General features: G+C 42.7%; 2 protein-coding genes across 3 annotated transcripts; one reads left to right on the top strand and one right to left on the bottom strand.

Moving 5' to 3' along the window:
• The first annotated feature begins 1,574 nt into the window (after nucleotides 1-1,574).
• LOC105033828 (cation/H(+) antiporter 20) lies at nucleotides 1,575-5,727 on the top strand. Its single transcript, XM_010908760.3, has 4 exons — nucleotides 1,575-1,792; nucleotides 2,842-3,867; nucleotides 4,174-5,049; nucleotides 5,219-5,727. Exons 1-4 carry the CDS (start codon nucleotides 1,607-1,609, stop codon nucleotides 5,588-5,590), a joined length of 2,460 nt encoding a protein of 819 aa, XP_010907062.1. The 5' UTR covers nucleotides 1,575-1,606; the 3' UTR covers nucleotides 5,591-5,727.
• A 464-nt stretch (nucleotides 5,728-6,191) lies between these two features.
• On the bottom strand, nucleotides 6,192-19,213 carry LOC105033827 (probable ADP-ribosylation factor GTPase-activating protein AGD6). 2 transcript variants are annotated; one of them, XM_073245100.1, is made up of 4 exons: nucleotides 18,871-19,213; nucleotides 17,964-18,775; nucleotides 8,727-8,816; nucleotides 6,192-6,862 (listed from the first exon to the last, which is right to left on the bottom strand). In XM_073245100.1, the coding sequence occupies exons 1-4, from the start codon at nucleotides 19,148-19,150 to the stop codon at nucleotides 6,389-6,391; spliced, it is 1,656 nt and encodes a 551-aa protein (XP_073101201.1). In that variant the 5' UTR covers nucleotides 19,151-19,213; the 3' UTR covers nucleotides 6,192-6,388. The 2 variants fall into 2 exon arrangements, with proteins under 2 accessions (XP_073101201.1, XP_010907061.2); XM_010908759.4 differs by having other exon boundaries at nucleotides 17,964-18,971.
• Nucleotides 19,214-19,783: the final 570 nt, after the last annotated feature.

Here is a 19,783-nt window from a genome sequence, read left to right as displayed (position 1 = left end):
TGGTAAACTTAAAACATACTAACAGCATATGATCGCAAATAAAGAATTCAGAAATTTAGAAATCCTGAAAGAATACCCATGCCGTGGTCCCAGGTAATCGAAAGGAAAATCCACACCAGAGAAACGTGGCACTCACTGCACCTTATACACGGCAGCAGTGGAACGGTTAGCATGGTGGTTGCGTGAGTATTTTCAGAAAGGCTGAAGTATTAATTCCTTAACATTTTTTAGGTTAACAGGAGCATCCTCTTTGCTGACCGATAAAACCTTTCAAGTGACTAGAAAAAAAGGAGAAAACTCCACTTAGTTTCATGGAATATGCATCAAGATAAGCCACTAGCGTTTGCAAGATAGATGCGCTGCTCTTGTGAACCAGATAGGGGGAATAAATTGAGAAGCTAGCATTTCAAGTTTTATTGTGCGACAAGCCAGACTAGCGTTGTTGATGTTGTTCTTGTTATTCCACCTTTATTTCGACGTAGAGTTAATACAGAAGGCTAATCCACAGCACAAGTTGACAGGCCTTGGGGTACTAGAATGTTACAAACTCTGCTAGGGACCACGCACTCTACCCATTAGAGTGAGAGATTTCACTTGGGATAGAAAGGGAATGACCTAGTAGCATCCGCGATACGTTTGTTGGATGGGCACACGATGATTTTGACAAGCAATTCTGTACCATTCAAAAAAAGAATGTAAAAATTGTTTGTCTTCTAGCGAAACATTTCATGCATCTATGCAACAGGGATCTTGCAGATTTAGTGGTTCAGGCCAACGCCAAGGCATGACCCGCGTCTGGACCACTTTTGAAAGGACAAGTCATCGCTGGATGACAAAGATGGAGACCACCTTGCATCACTCACCTTCTTGAGAAGCACATTTTTTGTCTCAACTTGGTTTCCGCCACGCCTACGAGAAATTACTGATTCAACCAATTCACTGCTGAGCTAATGGACCAGCTCAATCGTGAAGCAATTAACACACATGAAGATGGATTTATTTATTTATTTTTTTTAAAAAAAAGAGTCTGTTTCTGCATATTGCTTCATGATTGGATTGGTCCACCAGCTCAATGGTGGATCTGATCTAACTAAAAATGTCATCATGCCTACAGAGTTGAATCTGATGTATGCAATTTAGAATGAGCAATGAGCACATCTATAGAGGCATTTGCCTGCCATCTGAGATGGTATTTTTCAAAATCAAATAACAACAAGTTGTAAGTTAAAAGAATTAATAATGATTTGATTCAATTGAAGAATAAAATGAACTGTAAAATGGGCTCAGTTAATATTACTTAAAGTGAGCTTGTTGGACTGCTGGGAAGTTGCACCATTGTGAAGCCGACATACCACAGATTTCCAGCAAGACATTTCCTTCACTCATCATATCAAATCATCGGGATTGTAGGAAGTTGACAGGCAACAGAATCAAACTGACTTCGGATCCACAACCCATGAGGCCATGACACAAGCAGACTATATTCCTTCAACTTTTTCTCCAAAGTTTTATGCTAATGTTTGCTTCCATGTCTATATAACAAGCCCCAGTCTTTCCTCTTTGAGGCACATAAGCTATCTCAGACTTCCTGCATCATTACCAAACGATGGCCACGGTAATTAACATGACGACTGTCAAAATCTCATCAGACGGTGCATGGCAGGGTGAGAATCCGCTCAAGTATGCTCTTCCACTGCTTATCATACAGACTACGTTGATCCTCGTCCTCAGCCGCACTCTTGCCTTCCTCTTCAAGCCTTTACGCCAGCCAAAGGTGGTAGCCGAGATTGTGGTATGTAGTCTTCTCTCCTTTCTTTCAGAAGTAGCCCTGGTTGCATATGTGGCTCTCTGCCGTGCCGTATGGCTGCCAGGCATGGAGGATGCGCCTGGAGGAGTCAATAAGCCTGGTCGAGCATGACACTGGCCCCGACATATGTGAATTAATGCACATAGGGACCGCCCAACTTACTCGCCCAGTAGGTTGAGTTCTAACTTATTTCTACTCAATTTAGCCAATCATAGCCATTAGTTCCTATAATGGTGCATTGAGATACATGCTTATGCTTGATGAATAGAATCCCTAAGAATTAGTGATTGTGATTGGCTGCATGTATATATGGCCACGTGATGCATGCTGTATGGGCAATAATTTTTTCTTTAAAAGGGCCCTCTGTTTGTTTATTTTCAAGGGCAGACTCTCTTACCAATTTGGGCGGACAAGCCCTTTTGACACCTTCATTCTAATCCATCTTTAGCATAACCCAGATTAAGCTTAAATAGGTTCTTTAGTCTGATTTCCGGACTGGATCAAATTCTGCATTTAGACTAATTGATTGAACCCATACTTAACTAATTGCTCACATGCTTGTTGATCTATGGTCATTTGTCTCTAATATAATATGAGCTACCTGGCTTTTCTCAAAGCGATAATAAAAATCAATTATGTGAACCAATAATCTAAAAATGTTGTAACACCTCTCATTCTCCTCTGACTCCATTATGGTAAATTGCAGTGACCCCATGATAGCATGCGTGCATGACCAAATGTGCTATGTGAATAACTGGAGTTCTAGTATCATGGACAACCCAAGAGTCTGTTTAAATATTTTTGTAGAGTTGGATTGAAAATCCTATAGAAATTGAATATGTTAGGGATCATATTTAAATAGATAGTTCGGTTCATAAATTTTATAGAATTTTCGATCCAATTTTATAGGAATAATCAAACCAGCCCTGATTGCGGCTGTAACCCTTGCCATCTATCCCTGACAAAACAAAATAATTTTAAGGAAAACAGAAACAAAATCTTTACCTTTCGTTGTCTCCTCTCTCGATGTGAAGGCCGGGATCGTTCTAGGACCCTCTGCATTCGGCCGTTGGAAAGCCTACTTGCAAGCCATCTTTCCGTCGTGGAGCTCCCCGATCCTGGACACCATCTCCAGCGTTGGCCTCCTCTTCTTCCTCTTCCTCGTTGGCCTCGAGCTCGACCTCCACTCCATCTGCCGTAGCGGCCGCCGTGCCTTTGCAATCGCCACCGCCGGCATCCTCCTCCCCTTCCTCTCCAGCGTTGGCGTCGTCTTCCTCCTCCGCCGCACCCCCCTTTCCTCCTCCTCCAATGATATCGACTTCTACCCCTTCCTCGTCTTCATCGGTGTTGCCCTCTCCATCACCGCGTTCCCCGTCCTCGCCCGCATCCTCGCAGAGTTGAAGCTCCTGACCACAGGCATCGGCGAGACCGCCATGGCCGCTGCCGCCTTCAACGACGTCGTCGCCTGGGTCCTCCTTGCCCTAGCCGTGGCCCTCTCCGGCGGTGGTGGCAGCGGCGGCCACGCCACCACCCCTCTCGCCGCCCTCTGGATCATCCTCTCCGGCTCCCTTTTCGTTGTCTTCATGATGACCGCGGTCCGGCCGGTCATGGCCTGGATCGCCCGCCGGTCGAACCGGGCGGTCGAGGAGGTCTGTATCTGTTTGACGCTCGCCGGGGTTCTGGTGTCGGGTTTCGCTACCGATCTAATCGGCATCCACTCCATCTTCGGAGCGTTCGTTTTCGGGCTGACGATACCCAAGGAGGGGGAGTTCGCGGGAAGGCTGTTGGAAAGGATCGAGGACTTCGTATCGGGGCTGCTGCTGCCGCTCTACTTCGCATCTAGCGGGCTCAAGACGGACGTGGCCAAGATCAGAGGAGCGCAGGCATGGGGGCTCCTCGCGCTCGTCATCACCGTCGCATGTGTCGGGAAGATCGTGGGGACCTTCGTGGTGGCGGTGTCGAGCAAGATCCCCGCGAGGGAGGCGGCGACCCTCGGGGTGTTGATGGGGACCAAGGGACTGGTGGAGCTCATCGTTTTGAACATCGGCAAGGAGAAGAAGGTACATAAAGACATTTCCCTTTCCAGTATTTGCCACGCTAACATTGCGTCTCCCTGCATATATTGTTGATATATTTTCTAGCAATTCAAGGTTTTGAGTCTGGTAGTGTGTCTTCACATATCAGAGATAACTTGCTTTGGTGATGCCCTTTTCCAATGTCTTGCAAGCTCATGGTGTATCTTAATCTCTTGAATTTCTCTCCCCTCCATTCTTCACTAAGATAGACAATCAAATTACCAATATATGTCAGCCTTTATAAATCTTGATGTTGATTTCTTTTTCCCGGTGGTGTTGCTTTTGCCCTAGGTACTGAACGACGAGATGTTTACGATTATGGTTCTGATGGCGCTCTTCACGACCTTCATCACCACCCCGACCGTCATGGCTATCTACAAGCCCACGGCCCGCTATAACAGCAGGTTCCAATCCGAGTCGCCATCCTTCTCCTCCTCCTCATCATCAAGCAAACGCAACAAGTACCTCCGGATCCTGGCCTGCCTCCATAGCCCAGCCAACGTGCCTTCCATCATAAACCTCATCGAGACGATTCGAGGGGCCGAGAAGGCTCGCCTCAAGCTCTACGTCATGCACCTCGTCGAGCTCACCGAGCGCCCCTCCTCCATCTTCACGGCTCTTCGTGCGCGCAAGAACGGGCGGCCGGCCCACCACCCGCCTCCGATGCAGCCCTGCAGCGATCTGGACCGGGTCATGATCTTGGGTGCCTTCCAAGTTTATGACAAATTGGGCCATGTTAAGATCCGGCGAATGACGGCCATCTCTCCATTGGCCACCATGCATGAGGATGTGTGCCATGTGGCGGAGGACAGGAAGGTGGGACTGGTGATCTTGCCCTTCCACAAGCGTGGGGGAGGGGAGGGAGGAGTGGCGATAGAGGACATGGGGGAGGTCTGGGGAGAGGTCAACCAAAGAGTGTTGTCCCATGCGCCCTGCTCGGTGGGCCTGCTTGTGGACCGCGGCTTTGGTGGACCGACGAAGACGGTTCGTGGGATTTGTGTGGTGTTCTTCGGTGGGCCGGACGACAGGGAGGCACTCCAGGTAGGGACCATGATGATAGGCAGCCCTGGTGTCAATCTTACAGTCATCAGATTCTTGAAGTGGGGAGACATTGACGGGCAACAGCAATCAGCAGCAAGATCCGTTCCTTCCGAGGAGGAAGATGAGGTAATCTTCTTTGGTTCCACTTCCCGGTTGTTAAACCCCGTTATGTTGAATAGTTTAATTGTTCGAACTCCTGGGAGGTGTTGAAACAGAACGACAGCACTCTCCAAAATAACATCGGGGGAAAATATGGGCAGTTTCTTATTAGATATGTGTACGCTTTGATGAGTAGGAATTGGACGAGGAAGCTGTGGCAGAGATCCGGAAGAGCGACGGTTATGCAGCATATGAGGAGAGGAGAGCAGAGGATGTGATTGAAAGCGTGTTGAACATTGGGAGAAGTGGGGACTACGAGCTGGTTGTCGTGGGGAGGGGCCGGTGTTCTTCCAAGGTGGCAGCTACAGGGCTCAGAGGCTGGTGGGGCGAGCACGCCGAGTTGGGGCCAGTTGGGAATGTCCTGGCATTGCAAGGGCATGGCCTGGTCTCCTCTGTGCTTGTGGTTCAACAACACAGCATCCTCCACTCGCTTCCGATGCCACCTCCCCGCACCATGGATGGAGAAAGGAGGAGCCCTCCAGGTCTGGCCGTTTGCACCAGTGTGTGACGTTATGTTAGTACAACATTGTTGTTTGGTCCTCTCAGTTGACTGTTGTAACATATGGGGAAAACAATGAGAGCATGTTTAAAAGCTACGTCTATACGCTTTTAGCCTATATATACGATAAATATTGAAAAATAGAAGACCCCTCTCCCTTTGTCTCTCTCTATATACATATATATGGTGGTCACAGCCTGGGGTTCACTCCAACGATGGCCACAAAAAGTTATATTCCCCATGAAACCAGTCTCTATGGGCGATAATTTACTCTGCCCCATCAGATACCCCAATCCGGCTCTAATAAAACAGGTGGTGTTTTAGCAAAAAAAAAACAGGTTTTGTGCAACTCGCAGCAAATCTAAGACAGATACGGTTAATGGTAAAATCCAACCTTGATAAATATACATCACAAATTCCCTCTCCAAGGCCCAAACTAATGATTTGTATGCAACTATATGTATATGTATGTATAGTATTATTAAATCCAATCTATTCAACCTGCTCTGTTTAACCCTAACCTCCACAAATAAAAATATATATTAAAAAATCACCCTTTTTCGTTGAACCCAATTTTCACCGTATTAAAAAAAAAAAAAAAAAAAGCATATGGAAAACTGGAACATAAATTAAATATTGTTATGTTACAAACATGAAAAAATAAAATAATACAGAAATCTTCGGATCATTGTTTGCCATAGAGATATACTTGATAATGGGTAGTCTTCCTGCGGTCAAAAAAAGTTGACTGCATTAAGAACATGATATACCAAGATAAAAGAAACCAAGAAACAAATGACCCTTTTATTAGAGGAAGCCACCCTCTGTCCATGTAGACGTAGAATTAGATTTTAAATTCTGATTAGTGGCCTTTTTTGACGAGCTGTGGTGATAATTCTCGTAGCAATCATCTTTTACATCGTGCCAACCACCCCAGCCATGTCGATCTTGGGCCCCCTTCCCATGCTCTTCCTTCTTGTCTTTTGCATCCCAATCATCCCACGAGCCTCTACCAGAAGAATGAGCTCCAGGAGAATCCCAACCCTGCCAAGCTTTCTCCTCTCCAAACTCTTTATAATATCCGTTTCTCTCATTCTCATTTCGCTGCCAGTCATCTCCATTCCAGCCCATCCCTTCCTTTGTGTATTCCTCAACCTTCTGCGATGCCATTGCCATGACTCCTTTCATAATTCCCCATGTTCTCTGTCCAATTTCAGTAGTTTTTGTGGCAACCACATTCACTGTTTCATTCATCCTATAATCATAGCGCCCCTCCCGCACCTGTAGCAGAGGATCTTCATTTATATTTACATACTGGAAAGGTTTTACTGATAATTGTACAGAATTTACTCAAATCCCAATGTTTCAAAAGGTAGCTGCAGACCTGCGGTATGCATGAAGCAAGAGATGCATAGTGCAGATATGGAATGCAGGCTACATATATGGATACATATATATTTATCGATTATTAACTAATTACAAATAAATTAAATATATTAATATAATAAAAACAATAATAAACATAATGTTTTTTTGGATAATTAATCTCAATATTAATAATAATAAAAACTAACAATTAGTGCTTCCTATTTAGTACTTAATATCTAATAACAATAGTCATAACATAACTACTAACATGTCAAGTGCCCATATCAAGCCAACCTGAAAACCTTAACAAACCTAACGATGCTCCACCCTCTTCATCCACAGGGACTTGGACTTATGTAAGAGTGAGCTGTACATGTGGCTCCAAAATGCTGAGAAGGCAACATAGACAGCAGAATCATGCCAATAAAACCACATATATGGATGCATAATGCTGATGAACCAGCTTTTAAGTTAACATGTAATATGGCCAGAAATAATAGCCATATAAAGACCATACAGTGTGGTCAAGGGACCGAATCAGCATATGTGGTAACACGCACCGCAATTTAAAACACTACCTGATCCTTAGCATGTCAAACTTGTGTAGCCAAATTATGAGGTTGGGCAAAAGGTGGGTCAGTATGCACGGGAGCAGCTACATGGCTTGTAGCTACACATAACATGGAGTCAGATATATGTTCATGTTTGCGTGCACGCGCATGTATATTGTCAAAAAGTATCATGGGCTTGTAAGCAACGTTAGGGATGCAAGTATGCACTTCATACATCAATTTTTTATACAAAGAAGTATATAAATTAAATTTGACCATGCCTTGCGGCATATAGGTTAATTTAAATAAATAATCACCAACATGCATGGGCACGAGCATAGAGGCATGATGTATACAAGTTAGATTACATGTTAAATTCTTCATTATGGAACAAAAATTTTGCATTTTTAACTCAAAATACACAAAGATTGGTTTCAACAAGGCAGTTCCCTCATAACATGACAAAGAGTGTCATTAAATTGTTGGCACTAAGTTAGAAGTTAATGCAGACACCAATCTTGATGTGCATCTATCGCTATAGATTTTTTATGACAAAATAACATTTGACAGGTGCTAGTCCAAGGCTAATATGTAAATTATTTACCAATATGGTTAAGATTGCATGTAATAAGATGAAAGCCAGGCTTACCCAGGTGACAGTCAAACTTGAACACCTAAATGGACACCACAAGACTAGATGTACCACATTCACAGCATTGTGATATATATTATGCAAGCCACTGACGAAATCATAAAAGTGCAAACTGCAGAACATCTTGCCAGTGTAATATTAGATTTGTCCCTATCAACAAATTTTTCTTGAAGTACAAAGAAACAATAGGCACCAAAAACCTATGATTATCTTCCCATAATTCCTTCATTTTATCTTCTTGATAAGAGAAGCACGTTGCCAGCTGGAATTGGTTCTTGACTAGAGAAGACAATGCAGAGACTGAAGGATGATCATGAAACTCCTAATATTACCTCTTTGTTCAGATTATTTCTGATTTAAAGAGTTATCGCATATTGTATAGATAACAGAAAATAGTAGAATTTAACTAAACATGGTCATTTAAGTCATTCTTATATGACTGGTCTGCCAAATAATGCCCATCAACATGGAAAATAAAACTAAAAGCCTAAAAAATTAAAGTTAACCAATTTAGAATTATTTTAGAACTATTTACTTATGGAAAAATATTTAGTAAACAAAAAACAAGAAGTACCTTGGAAGTCAGCTCCTTTGTGCCAGCTTGGACAACATTAGCCGCAGACTGAGCGGCAGAAGCTGCAACCAGGGAAAGTTGACCAAGACCCTATTAAAGCAAACAATAGGGAAAATTATCTCACTGAAAATAAGTAATCACATAATTCACTGGTTCAAGCATGCCAACTAGAATGCTTACTAATGTTTATAAAGGAAGAAATCCAGAAAGTTTCATAAATGAAAATCGGCAGTGTGACAAATATAGCATTACTTTTCTCCCACATGAAGACATGTTAATGAAGAATAAAGCAATCAGATTTTCTTATAAAATGATAAGATTAATATAAAATGAAATGCAAAATGATCACATTAAGAGTACATAACAACTCTGTCACAGGTTCATGCTCAACTGAAATAGTCAAATGGTTCAGAAAGTTTAATGAAGAATAAAGCAATCAGCTTTTCCTATAAAATGATAAAACTAATATAAAATGAAATGCAAAATGATCACATTAAGAGTACATAACAACTCTATCACAGGATCCATGCTCAGCTGAAAGAGTCAAATGGTTCAGAAAGGTGATCAAAGTCCTGAAAAAGATTTATATGGTGACCGTAAATTCTGATGAGGGATCCAAGAACAGGACTGCCGATGAACAATTATACCTAGAAACAACAGAACTACCAAAAAGCAACCACTCCTGGGCAAAAATGGCACCAACAAGCTCTAGCCAACCATTTGCTTTTCTTCCTACAACCATAAATTGATTACCAAAGACCCCACCACCAAAAGCAATTAGAGACTGACATGATATTTTCCATTTCTTTGCTTTTATTCACCATAGTCATTCAAGGAACCATAATCCATGACAAACAAGCCATGATACTAATTAAGAAGTGAAAAACCAGACCCTGAAGAAATGATACAATTACAGAATCATTATATCTTGGTCTAAATGGCAAGAAATACTTTTATATGTCCAAAAGATCTGAGTCAAACATCACTGATATCTCAACAAAGAATCAAGAAACACAATAGACTATAAATAGATCCCACATCACTTGTTCTGTGAGTCCAATTTTGCATTTAAGGCATCTGTGAGAGAAAAACTGCCCAACCATCAAAAAACACCAGTTGCTCTGTGCATATGCATTTTTTTATCGCACCCTGGTTACGTGAACTCTCTTTTTGTGAAGCACTTGCCAAATCATCTAGGATGGCATCTAAACAAGATAAGGGAAAGGATAATTTACAATTACCGTGTTCTTTGCTGGATCATCAACAAACATATTCCAAAAATTCTCTTTTGTTTAAGTTGAATATAGCCTCTTACTAGTTGCTTGTTTCACTTGTTATTCAAAGAATTTATGCATGCTATAGTACAACATTGTACTGGGGCCAGACTAAGGTCTAAGGTCCACATGATGCTGATTACACAATGGGTGGCAATCAGAGGGCTGATTCTACATGCAGCTCATGTAAAATTGCTTTGCTAACAGCTCTAGTGTTTTCAGAATCAAATGGCCCACCTCTGTTACGCATCATAAAGAAAACTGCCAACTTGACATATAGAAGTTTGTTTGCCTCAACAATAGATGCACTAAAGGAGAAACCTGAGAAGAATTAAACAAAAGATGTGCTTATTTCCTCATTGTCTTCTTTGGGTCAAGCAAGTCAATGTGTGTGGGGGTTACACTTTAGTTGGGTAGCATTTTTTGTTTTGATTACACCCTTGTGACATGATGTTCAACTTTCAGAATCATCAATCCTCATGTGACACATACTATGGTGACAGGATACACCTTAGAATGATTAGTGTAACTGCTGTTGACAAAACTCCTACACCATCTCTTCTGGATTAGTTACATAGACTGGATCCTCACCTAAAACTCATCCTCCTTGTTGACTCTAAATTAAGCATCTCCCTCTAGTATTATATAAGTTTTATTAGATATATTATTCATGGGTAAGGTCAGCACATCAAAACATTGAGTTGTAGAATTGCTGCGAGGCTCAAAATCTCATGTGGAGAGATCAGAAAAAATCATGCTGGAGTGGCCGCAGCGATCCGTTCTTGATCTCCTTCGAAGAAACCTACAAAATAAGTCAAGGAACCGGATGGGGATCCTCCAGTTTTTGACTCTTCGATGCTTAAGTCTGTTCGAGCCTCGAGAATAGGAGGTGAAAAAATAGAAGAATAGAGAGCAGGAGGGTTTGTATGGGCTAGAGGGTTTGTGATTTTGTGGAAGCTAGTCCCAGCGGCAGATTCTCCGAGTTCTAGTTTAAGCTTGGGAGTCAGAACCTACCTGACGGATCCTTTGGTCTTCTATTTATGGAGGGGCTGATGAGGCCGTTATGGAGTTTGTTAGATTGTTGGAGGAGTTTGTTAGACCGTTAGGGGTCAGCTGTAGGTGAGCTAGAGCATAACTATAAGTATTAGCTGGAAATGAGATCATACTTAGCTGTATGTGCCAGTTGGGGATGAGTTGTAGAGACTACGGCGGACTTTGAAATGTGACCGTCGATGTAATAGTTTATCTCAATAAAATACAGGGTGAAATCAAGTATCATATGAGACTAGACGTCTCTGATATAAGAAATACTCTACTTCAGATCTTCAGATCGATTTTTATATGAGCTGAAAAGAGTCAGATCAGCATTCAGCTTTCAGATTGGCTTCATGATAGACATCTTCCAATTTAGGTCGGATTCATGATAGACAGCTTCCAATTCAGATCGGCTTCATGATAGACAGCCTCCAATTCAGATCGATTTTCTAGTGACCTCGACCTTCTGGTTAGATTGGATTTCTGGTGACCTCAAGTTGAAATCAGTTTTATGATGAGCTGAGGTGGGATAACCCCCATAACACTTGCACCCCCACTTCTGAGTTCGAAGAATTCATTTTGGATGAAAGAAGTAGCCCAAAAAATAAGTTCTCAGTTTGATCGAGGTGGCGAATTTGTACCATTTGGTTTTTCAAGGAAACTGCTTGGATTCTTTATCCGATGTAACTTTGAATAGATCGAAAGATATCCTCGATCCGGAGATTGATATTTAGTAGAACTTCAAGATAACTTAGATCCGTAGATCAATAATAGAATTCTACGAAAACTTTGATCTAGAGATTTGTATCAAAATAACTCCAACCCTGAGGTCGGTATTTTATAGAGCTGAAAGATATTTTCGACCGTAAAGTCAATAATTCATAGAGCTAAAAGATATCCTCGACCGTGAGATCAGTATTTCATAGAGCAGAAGATAACCTGGACACTTAGGTCGATATTTTATGGAGCTGAAGATAATCTCGACCTTCAGCTCGGTATTTGATAGAAATCCAAGATAACCTCGACTTTCATATCGATATTTTATAGCTAGTCTCGACCTTCAGATTGATATTTGATAGAAATCCAAAATAACTTCGATCTTAAGGTCAGTATTTGTATGAGCTGAAATATAACCTCAACCCTCAAGTCGGTATTTGATAGAAATCCAAAATAACCTTGACCTTCAGGTCAAAATTCTATAGATAGCCTCGACCTTCAATTCGGTATCTGATAGAAATCCAAGATAACTTCGATTTTGAGATCGGTATTTGTATGAGCTGAAAGATAATCCCGACCCTTAGATTCATATTTGATAGAAATCCAAGATAATCTCGACCTTCAGATCAGTATTTTGTAAATAACCTCAACCTTCAGATCGTTATCTGATAGAAATTCAAGATAACTTCGATCTTGAGATCGGTATTTATATGAGTTGAAAGATAACCCCAACCCTCAAATTGGTATTTGATAAAAATTCAAGATAATCTCGACTTTTAGATCGATATTTTATAGATAGCCTTGACCTTCAGGTCGGTATCTGATAGAAATCCTAGATAACTTCGATCTTGAAGTCGGTATTTATATGAGCTGAAAGATAACCCCGATCCTTAGGTCGGTATTTGATAGAAATCCAAAATAACCTCGATCTTCAGGTCGGTATTTGACAGAAATCTAAGATAACTTCGACCTTGAAGACGATATTTGTATGAGCTGAAATATAACCCCGATCCTCAGATCCGTATTTGATAGAAATCCAAGATAATCTTGACCTTCAGATTGGTATTTTATAGATAGCCTCGACCTTCAGGTTAGTATCTGATAGAAATTCAAGAAAATTTTGACCTTGAGGTCAGTATTTGTATGAGCTGAAAGATAACCTTGATCCTTAGGTCGGTATTTCATTGAACTAAAAGATAACCTCGATCTTCAGGTTGGTATTTCATTGAACTAAAAGATAACCTCGACTTTCAGATTGGTATGTTATAGAGCTAAAGATAACCTCGATCTTGAAATCGATATTTGATAGAATATTAAGATAACTTCGACCCGTAGGTCGATATTTGATAGAGCTAAAGATAACTTCGACCCTGAGGTCGGTATTTTATAGAGCTGAAGACAACCTCGACCCTGAAGTCGGTATTTGGGAAATCTCATCTCTATTTGTGCCTCTCGGAGCTCTACCAATCTGAAGATTAAATTTGAGGAGATCTTATCTCCATTTGTGCCTCTCGAAGCTCTATTTTGATCCTTCGGAGTTTTACCAATTCGAAGATTGAATTTGGAGAGATCTTATCTCCATATGGACCTCTTGGGACTTTACCAATTCGGAGATCGGATTTGAGAAGATCTTATCTTCATTTTGACCCTTCGTAGCTTTACCGATTTGAAGGTCAGATTTGGGGAGATCTTCTTCATTTTGGCCCTTCAGGATTTTATCGATTCGAAGATCAGATTTGGACCCTTTAGGGCTTTACCAATTCGGAGATTGAATTTTTGTTGAGATCTAATTTGGAGATCGGATGTCTCACCTTCTGATAAGTCTCTGTTGAACTTTTCTGTTGAGATCGGTATTTTCATGAGCTTAGCCTTCACTCTTCTAATGAGATTGGCTTTTTGATGAGCTAGACTTCCTGATGAGCCACTGTTGATCTTTCTGTTGAGGTCGATATTTTCATGAGCTCAGATTTCACCCTTCTAATGAGGTCAATTTTTTGGTAAGCTAGGCTTCTTGATGAGCCGCTGTTGATCTTTCTATTAAGGTCAGTATTTTTATGAGCTCAACTTCATCCTTATAATGAGATCGGCTTTTTGATAAGCTAGGCTTCCTGATGAGTCGCTGTTGACCTTTCTGTTGAGGTCGGTATTTTCATGAGCTCAGTCTTCATCCTTTTAATGAGGTCGACTTTTTGATGAGTTAGGCTTCCTGATGAGCCCCTATTTTCTCAACTTAGTCTTTGCCTTATCTTTGGGCTTAACATTTATCATGGTTTTGTTTAATTTTTACTTTAGCTCATGTGCTCAAGAATCTATGATCCTGAAAAAAAAAATAGAATAGTAAATGGAGCTTAAGAGTCTATGACCATAGAGGTTATGTATTTTGTTTGAGAGCCTTTGGATTTTGTTGACTTCTTATTCTCTGTCTCAGCTGGGATTTGTTTTTGCTTTATGTTGGCTTGATTTTGACCCCGGTTTGGCCGTAACTTTGACTTCGGCTTGGCCCTATTTTTCTTCTTAGATCTTGTAAGAAAGAAAAGAGAAAGAATAACCAATGGAAGTTTAAGAGTCTTTTACTAGAAGTTTTTATTTGAGAACTCGTGAGTCCTGCTTGACTCCTTATTGTTCGGCTTGGACTTGATCTGTGATTTGGATCATTTATTTGGATTTGAGCCTTGGAGATGCCCACAGATCTCCTCGACGTTGTCCAAGGTCAGATGCACATGGAGGCCTGAGGCAAAGGAGAAATAACCAGCACGTTTGAGTTGGCCGAAGTCCTTGTGTGCACACGAAAGTGCTGGGGACCTTCATAGGGCCAGATTTCAACTCTTCCTCCAAATGCATTAACTTAATGTCGTACTTTGACCTGGCATTAATCCTAGCAACAACTCCCCGATACCAGCCATTTCTGTAGAATGCTTCAACCACATCATGTAGGTCAGAATTTCCATCTTTTGACGAATACGGAGGGCAAGGTGGCCAGTCGATCCCGATCCCACGAGCAACGGAGAAATCTTTGGTCGCCAATCTAGCAGGGCTTGGGGATAGGAGGCGTAAAGCAACGCAGGAGGTCTTGGTTCCACGGAGCTTACATCGGAAGCTGTGCAAAGTTGCGGGAGATCGGGAGAGTACCGATCTGACGGTGCTTGACGTCAGAGGGAGGCGAGGTGCCCAAGAGCCTGAAGATTATCGGCTTGGTTTGAGGGAGTTTTGAGGTCGGAAAACTACCGACTTGAAATATTTTCACCGAGAGGCACATGGGCACGCAGCGAATTGTGATGGCCGATCGGGGAAGTCCGAGAAATTAACAATCAGAGTGGTTTGGCACTAGGCTTGCGTGAGTGGTCTCAATTGTTGTCGACGGAAGCTGAGCATGGGTGCGGAAGTGCCTGGGATCTCCGGCCATTCGACCTTGATCTCAATGCATGATGGAGAAGCCTGGGCCGCCAACCCGACGGGGTTCAACGCCGGGAGGCATACAAGAGTGCGGGGCTCCCAATCTGGCAGTGCTTGACGTCGAGCAGGCACGCAGGCATGCAGGAGATTGGTGACCACTGACTTGACGGAACTCGACGATGGGAGGCATATGGCAGCACAGGGCCACCAATCTGGCCGGTTTGATGCCGAAGTGGCGCCAAGAACACATGCGACGGAGGGAGCTGACTCTCCTTTCTCTCTTTAGGTGGTGCACGAGAGCTCGGGAGAGTACCAATCTGCCGAGGTTGATGCCGGAGGGCGCACGGGAGCTCGGTGAACCCCCGATCTGTCGGGGTTGACGTCGGAAGGCACATGGGAGCTCGGGCCACCAACGCGAAGAGCTTTGACGTCGGAAAAATACTGACCTGGCAGTGCTCAACGCTAGGAGACCGCTGATCTCTCGATGTTTTGATGCCGGGAGTCGCACGGGCATGCGGGAGGTCTCGGGCAAAGTAGACCGATTCTCCTCTGTCCTCTTTCTTCCTTTCATCTTTTCTTTTCTTTTCTGTTCTTTTGTGTTCTTTTCTTTATTTTTTTTTCTTCTTATTTTTTTTTGTTGTTGTCTTGCCATGTCACCTGTAAGGTGACATCGATCGTGCTCGAGGCCAGATGCACGAGGATTTTCTCCTCTTTTCTCTTTTTTTCTGTTATGTTATCTACAGGATAATGTGACGGGCATCATTGCATCCATTTAATGCAGGAGAACCAAATCAAGTCTTGAAGTGGCCACTCATGGAAGACTGCTTGCAGGTGGCTTCGGCCGTGTTCAAGGCCAGGTGCATAAAAATTTTCTTCTTTTTTTTCAGATGCCATGATCTTCTAGTTTCCTCAAACAGATATATCGTTTGGACAGATTTTTTTGTCCTTGTTTCGATTTCTTCTTTAGATCACGTGCCCAAGAAGTTGTTGCCCTGCAAGAGAGGAATAAAATAAAAGATGGGGTTTGAGAGTTTATTACCATAGAGATCAAGAGTTCTCTTTGAGGGTCTTGGGAAAAGAGGAAGCTGAAAAGGATGTTTTTGGCCCCTCATAATATTCTTAATCACTGAGCCTGGTCCTTTAGTTTTCAGAATTAATAAATATTATCATTTCACAGTACGTGGGGGCCGCCTACATTAATGTCATGAGTTGACAACTTAAGGCGTGGCATGGTAAAGTACTATGACCTGACAAGGCTGGATAGAGGGTTCTGACCTCCTGTGGAAAAGAATTCAAACGTTAAAGAAAACTTTACTAAGGGATCTATTATCAGTGTACTTCTCTTTCAAAAAAGAAAAACTTTCATCTGCCCCCCAATCTCCATTGAAATGGAGGTGAGACGGCTACCAACATATCTCCAGAGGGAGACGATCAAGGTATAAAGTTGCTTTGTGCTCTCTGATCCATCATTTGTCCATAAAAGTTTCAAGCAGATGCCTTTCCTCTAGCGCCAATCTGTTGCTGCGAGGCTCATCATGTAGAGAGATCAGAAGAGACCATGCCGGAGTGACCGCAGCGATCCGTTCTTGATCTCCTTCGAAAAAATCTGCAAAACAAGTCAAGGAACCAGATGGAGATCCTCCGGTTCTTAATCCTCTGATGCTTAAGTTCGAACCTTGAGAACAGAAGATGAAAAATGGAAGAATAGAGAGCAGGAGGGTTTGTATGGGACTAGAGGGTTTGTGACTTTGTGGAAGCTAAAGTCCTAGCAATAGAGTCTCCCTCTATTTTGAGTTCTAATTTAAGCTTGAGAGTCAGAACCTACCAGAGAATCCCTTGGCCCTCTATTTATGGAGGGGCTAATGAGGCCATTATGGAGTTTGTTAGATTGTTGGAGGAGTTTGTTGGGCTATTAGAGGCCAGCTGTGGGTGAGCTAGAACATAGCTGTAAGTATTAGCTGGAAATGAGGTCATACTTAACTGTATGTGCCAGTTGAAAATGAGTTGTAAAGACCACGGTGGGCTTTGAACTGTGACCGTCGATGTAATAGTTTACTTCAATAAAATACAGGGGTGAAATCAAGCATCATATGAGACTGGATGCCTCTGATATAGGGAATACTTTGCTTCAAGTCTTCAGGTCGGTATTTATATGAGCTAAAATGAGTCTGATCGATATTTATATGAGCTGAAATAAGTCAGATCGGCATTCTGCCTTCAGGTTGGTTTCATGATAGACATCTTCCAATTCAGGTCGGATTTATGATAGACAACCTCCAATTTAGATCGGCTTCATGATAGACAACCTCTAATTCAGGTCGGCTTTATGATAGACAACCTTCAATTCAGGTTGGCTTCATGATAGACAGCCTTTAATTCAGATCAGCTTCATGATAGACAGCCTCCAATTCAGATCAGCTTTATGATAGACAGCCTTCAATTTAGGTCGATTTTTTAGTGACCTCGGCCTTCTGGTCACGTCGGATTTTTGGTGACCTCAAGTTGAGGTTGGTTTTATGATGAATTGAGGTGGGATAACCCCTAAAACATACACAAACATTTCTTGAGTGCCCTTCATTCTCTAGTCGTATTGAATTTTGAGGAACCACAATGCAGCTATTCAATTGGAGTCATATACTCAAGAACCTCTTTGTACTGTTGTTCTTGGTCATAGGGTGACATGATGAAATGTTTTCTAAAATAATTTATAGCATAATAATAATTCTACCTAATAGCAATTCAGAGCACAAAGAAAGTCTCTATAATGCACAAAAGCAACTGGAAGAACAAAAGGAAAGAAAGGCATGCAAACTGTCACCTGAGAAACAAGGGAGAACATGTCTCCCTGGGAATTGCTCCGTGGTGGCGGGGTTGACCCGAATCCCACGTACTTCCCTCCCTGAGACGGCGGGATCCCCTCAGGCCGAGCCTCATTCTCCACAACCTTCCTTGCGAAGAAGCTCTGCCTGTTCGCCGCTGAGGCCTCCAGCTGGGACCTCGTGTACATATCCTCCGTGGACCTGGACCTCGAAGGAAAACCTCTCCCCTCTCTGCCGCCGTCGCTCCCTCCCCTGAGATCGCCAACCGACTGGTGCCGCCTGATATCGGACGACGATCGGAAGTCGTCATTATCCCATCTATCCCAGCCCCCATTAATCACCGAGTTGCCGGTCTTGCCACCGGTCTGCCCCAGCGGTGGTTTTCTGGCCCCAGTGGCACAGCGGGCGGTTGAGCGGGGGAGGGTTTCTTTGACAACAGGAGGGTCCTGCCAGGGGCGGCCCTCGGCAAGGGCCTGGATGCGATCGCGGTAGACGGCGGCAGCCTTAATGTTGTACTTAACGACGATGTCGGTGTCCTTGGGAACGCCGTACTGGGAGAGAAAGGCGTTGAGGCGGTCGTTGCCGCCGGCCTCCATCTTCTTTAGCTGGATGTCGGTCCAGGAGTCCATGGTGACGGAGCGGACGAAGCTGATGTGGACGCCGAGGCCGCGGTGCTTGCCGGAGCACTCGAGGCACATGAAGACGCCGTAGGAGACGGAGGCCCACTGCGGATTCTTCTGGGCGCAATCCACGCACGTCTTGTTCCCTGCCTGGTACTGGAGCTCGCGGAGCCGCCGCGAGGCCGTGGCCGCTGCCATCTCCGGCCAAGATCGATCGATCGATCGATCTAAAGAAAGAAATCTAAATGAGTATCGAATCGAATAGAGAAAAAGAAAGGGAAGAAACCTAGATGGAGAGATTTGGGGGTCGTTCTGGATGGAGGTGAGGGAATCCGGTAGAGGATGGAGCGGGCGGCCTCTGCTTGGTTTCCTCTTTCTCGGAGGGTTGAATGGCTGGGGCGTTTCTTGTGAGCCAGGGGGAATGCGATCGGTTTTTTGCACCCAGGAGTCGGAGGACGGGTGGAGGCTGGACGCATGTAACCGACGGCCACCTCATCATCGTCACTGGTGGGTGAAAAGGACTTTGGAGATCCAACGTGGTGTTTGGTCGGAACCGCCGCAAGCATGGCTGGAAACGAATTTTGCCGGGCGGGGCTTAATGCATACACGAGATAGTGCGTGCATTCTACTCTGTTAGGCCACCAGGCTACAACAGAGAGGACAAATTTTGCTTTTATAGGTTAAACTAGTTTTGAGCCCACACACACAACGTGCGGATTCTAGATCACATCATTAGTTATTTTAAAAATTATAACATTAGTTATTTTTTAAAATTAATTATTTTTTAAATTAATAAATTAATATGATAAAATAATATTTATTTAAATTTTTTATATCAATCCATATTTTGGATTACATATACGAGTGGATTTTAATTACAAAAATATAATAATATCATGCTTTAATCATATTATTTAATTCACATATATAGACTTCAATTCAGTCATTTAAGACTATAATATTTTTTTTCATTTAATTTAATAATATTTTATAGATTTCTTTTGATCCACATGGTATTCATAGGTGATAAGTTGATGCTTATGCGAACAGCTTAACTTGCTAACATACTTTCTCTCAATTTATGCTTTCATATATATATATATTAGATCATAAAAGTATGATTAGAATTGAACTTTAGAACATAATACAGAGACATGGATTTAAGGTTGCATTTGGTGCATCGCTAGATAATCTTGGAA

This window comes from Elaeis guineensis, chromosome 10, assembly GCF_000442705.2.
Source record: "Elaeis guineensis isolate ETL-2024a chromosome 10, EG11, whole genome shotgun sequence".
In the NCBI taxonomy this organism is placed as follows: domain Eukaryota; kingdom Viridiplantae; phylum Streptophyta; class Magnoliopsida; order Arecales; family Arecaceae; genus Elaeis; species Elaeis guineensis.
Note: the sequence above shows the minus strand (reverse complement) of the source record. Positions and strands in the feature narration are given on the sequence as shown.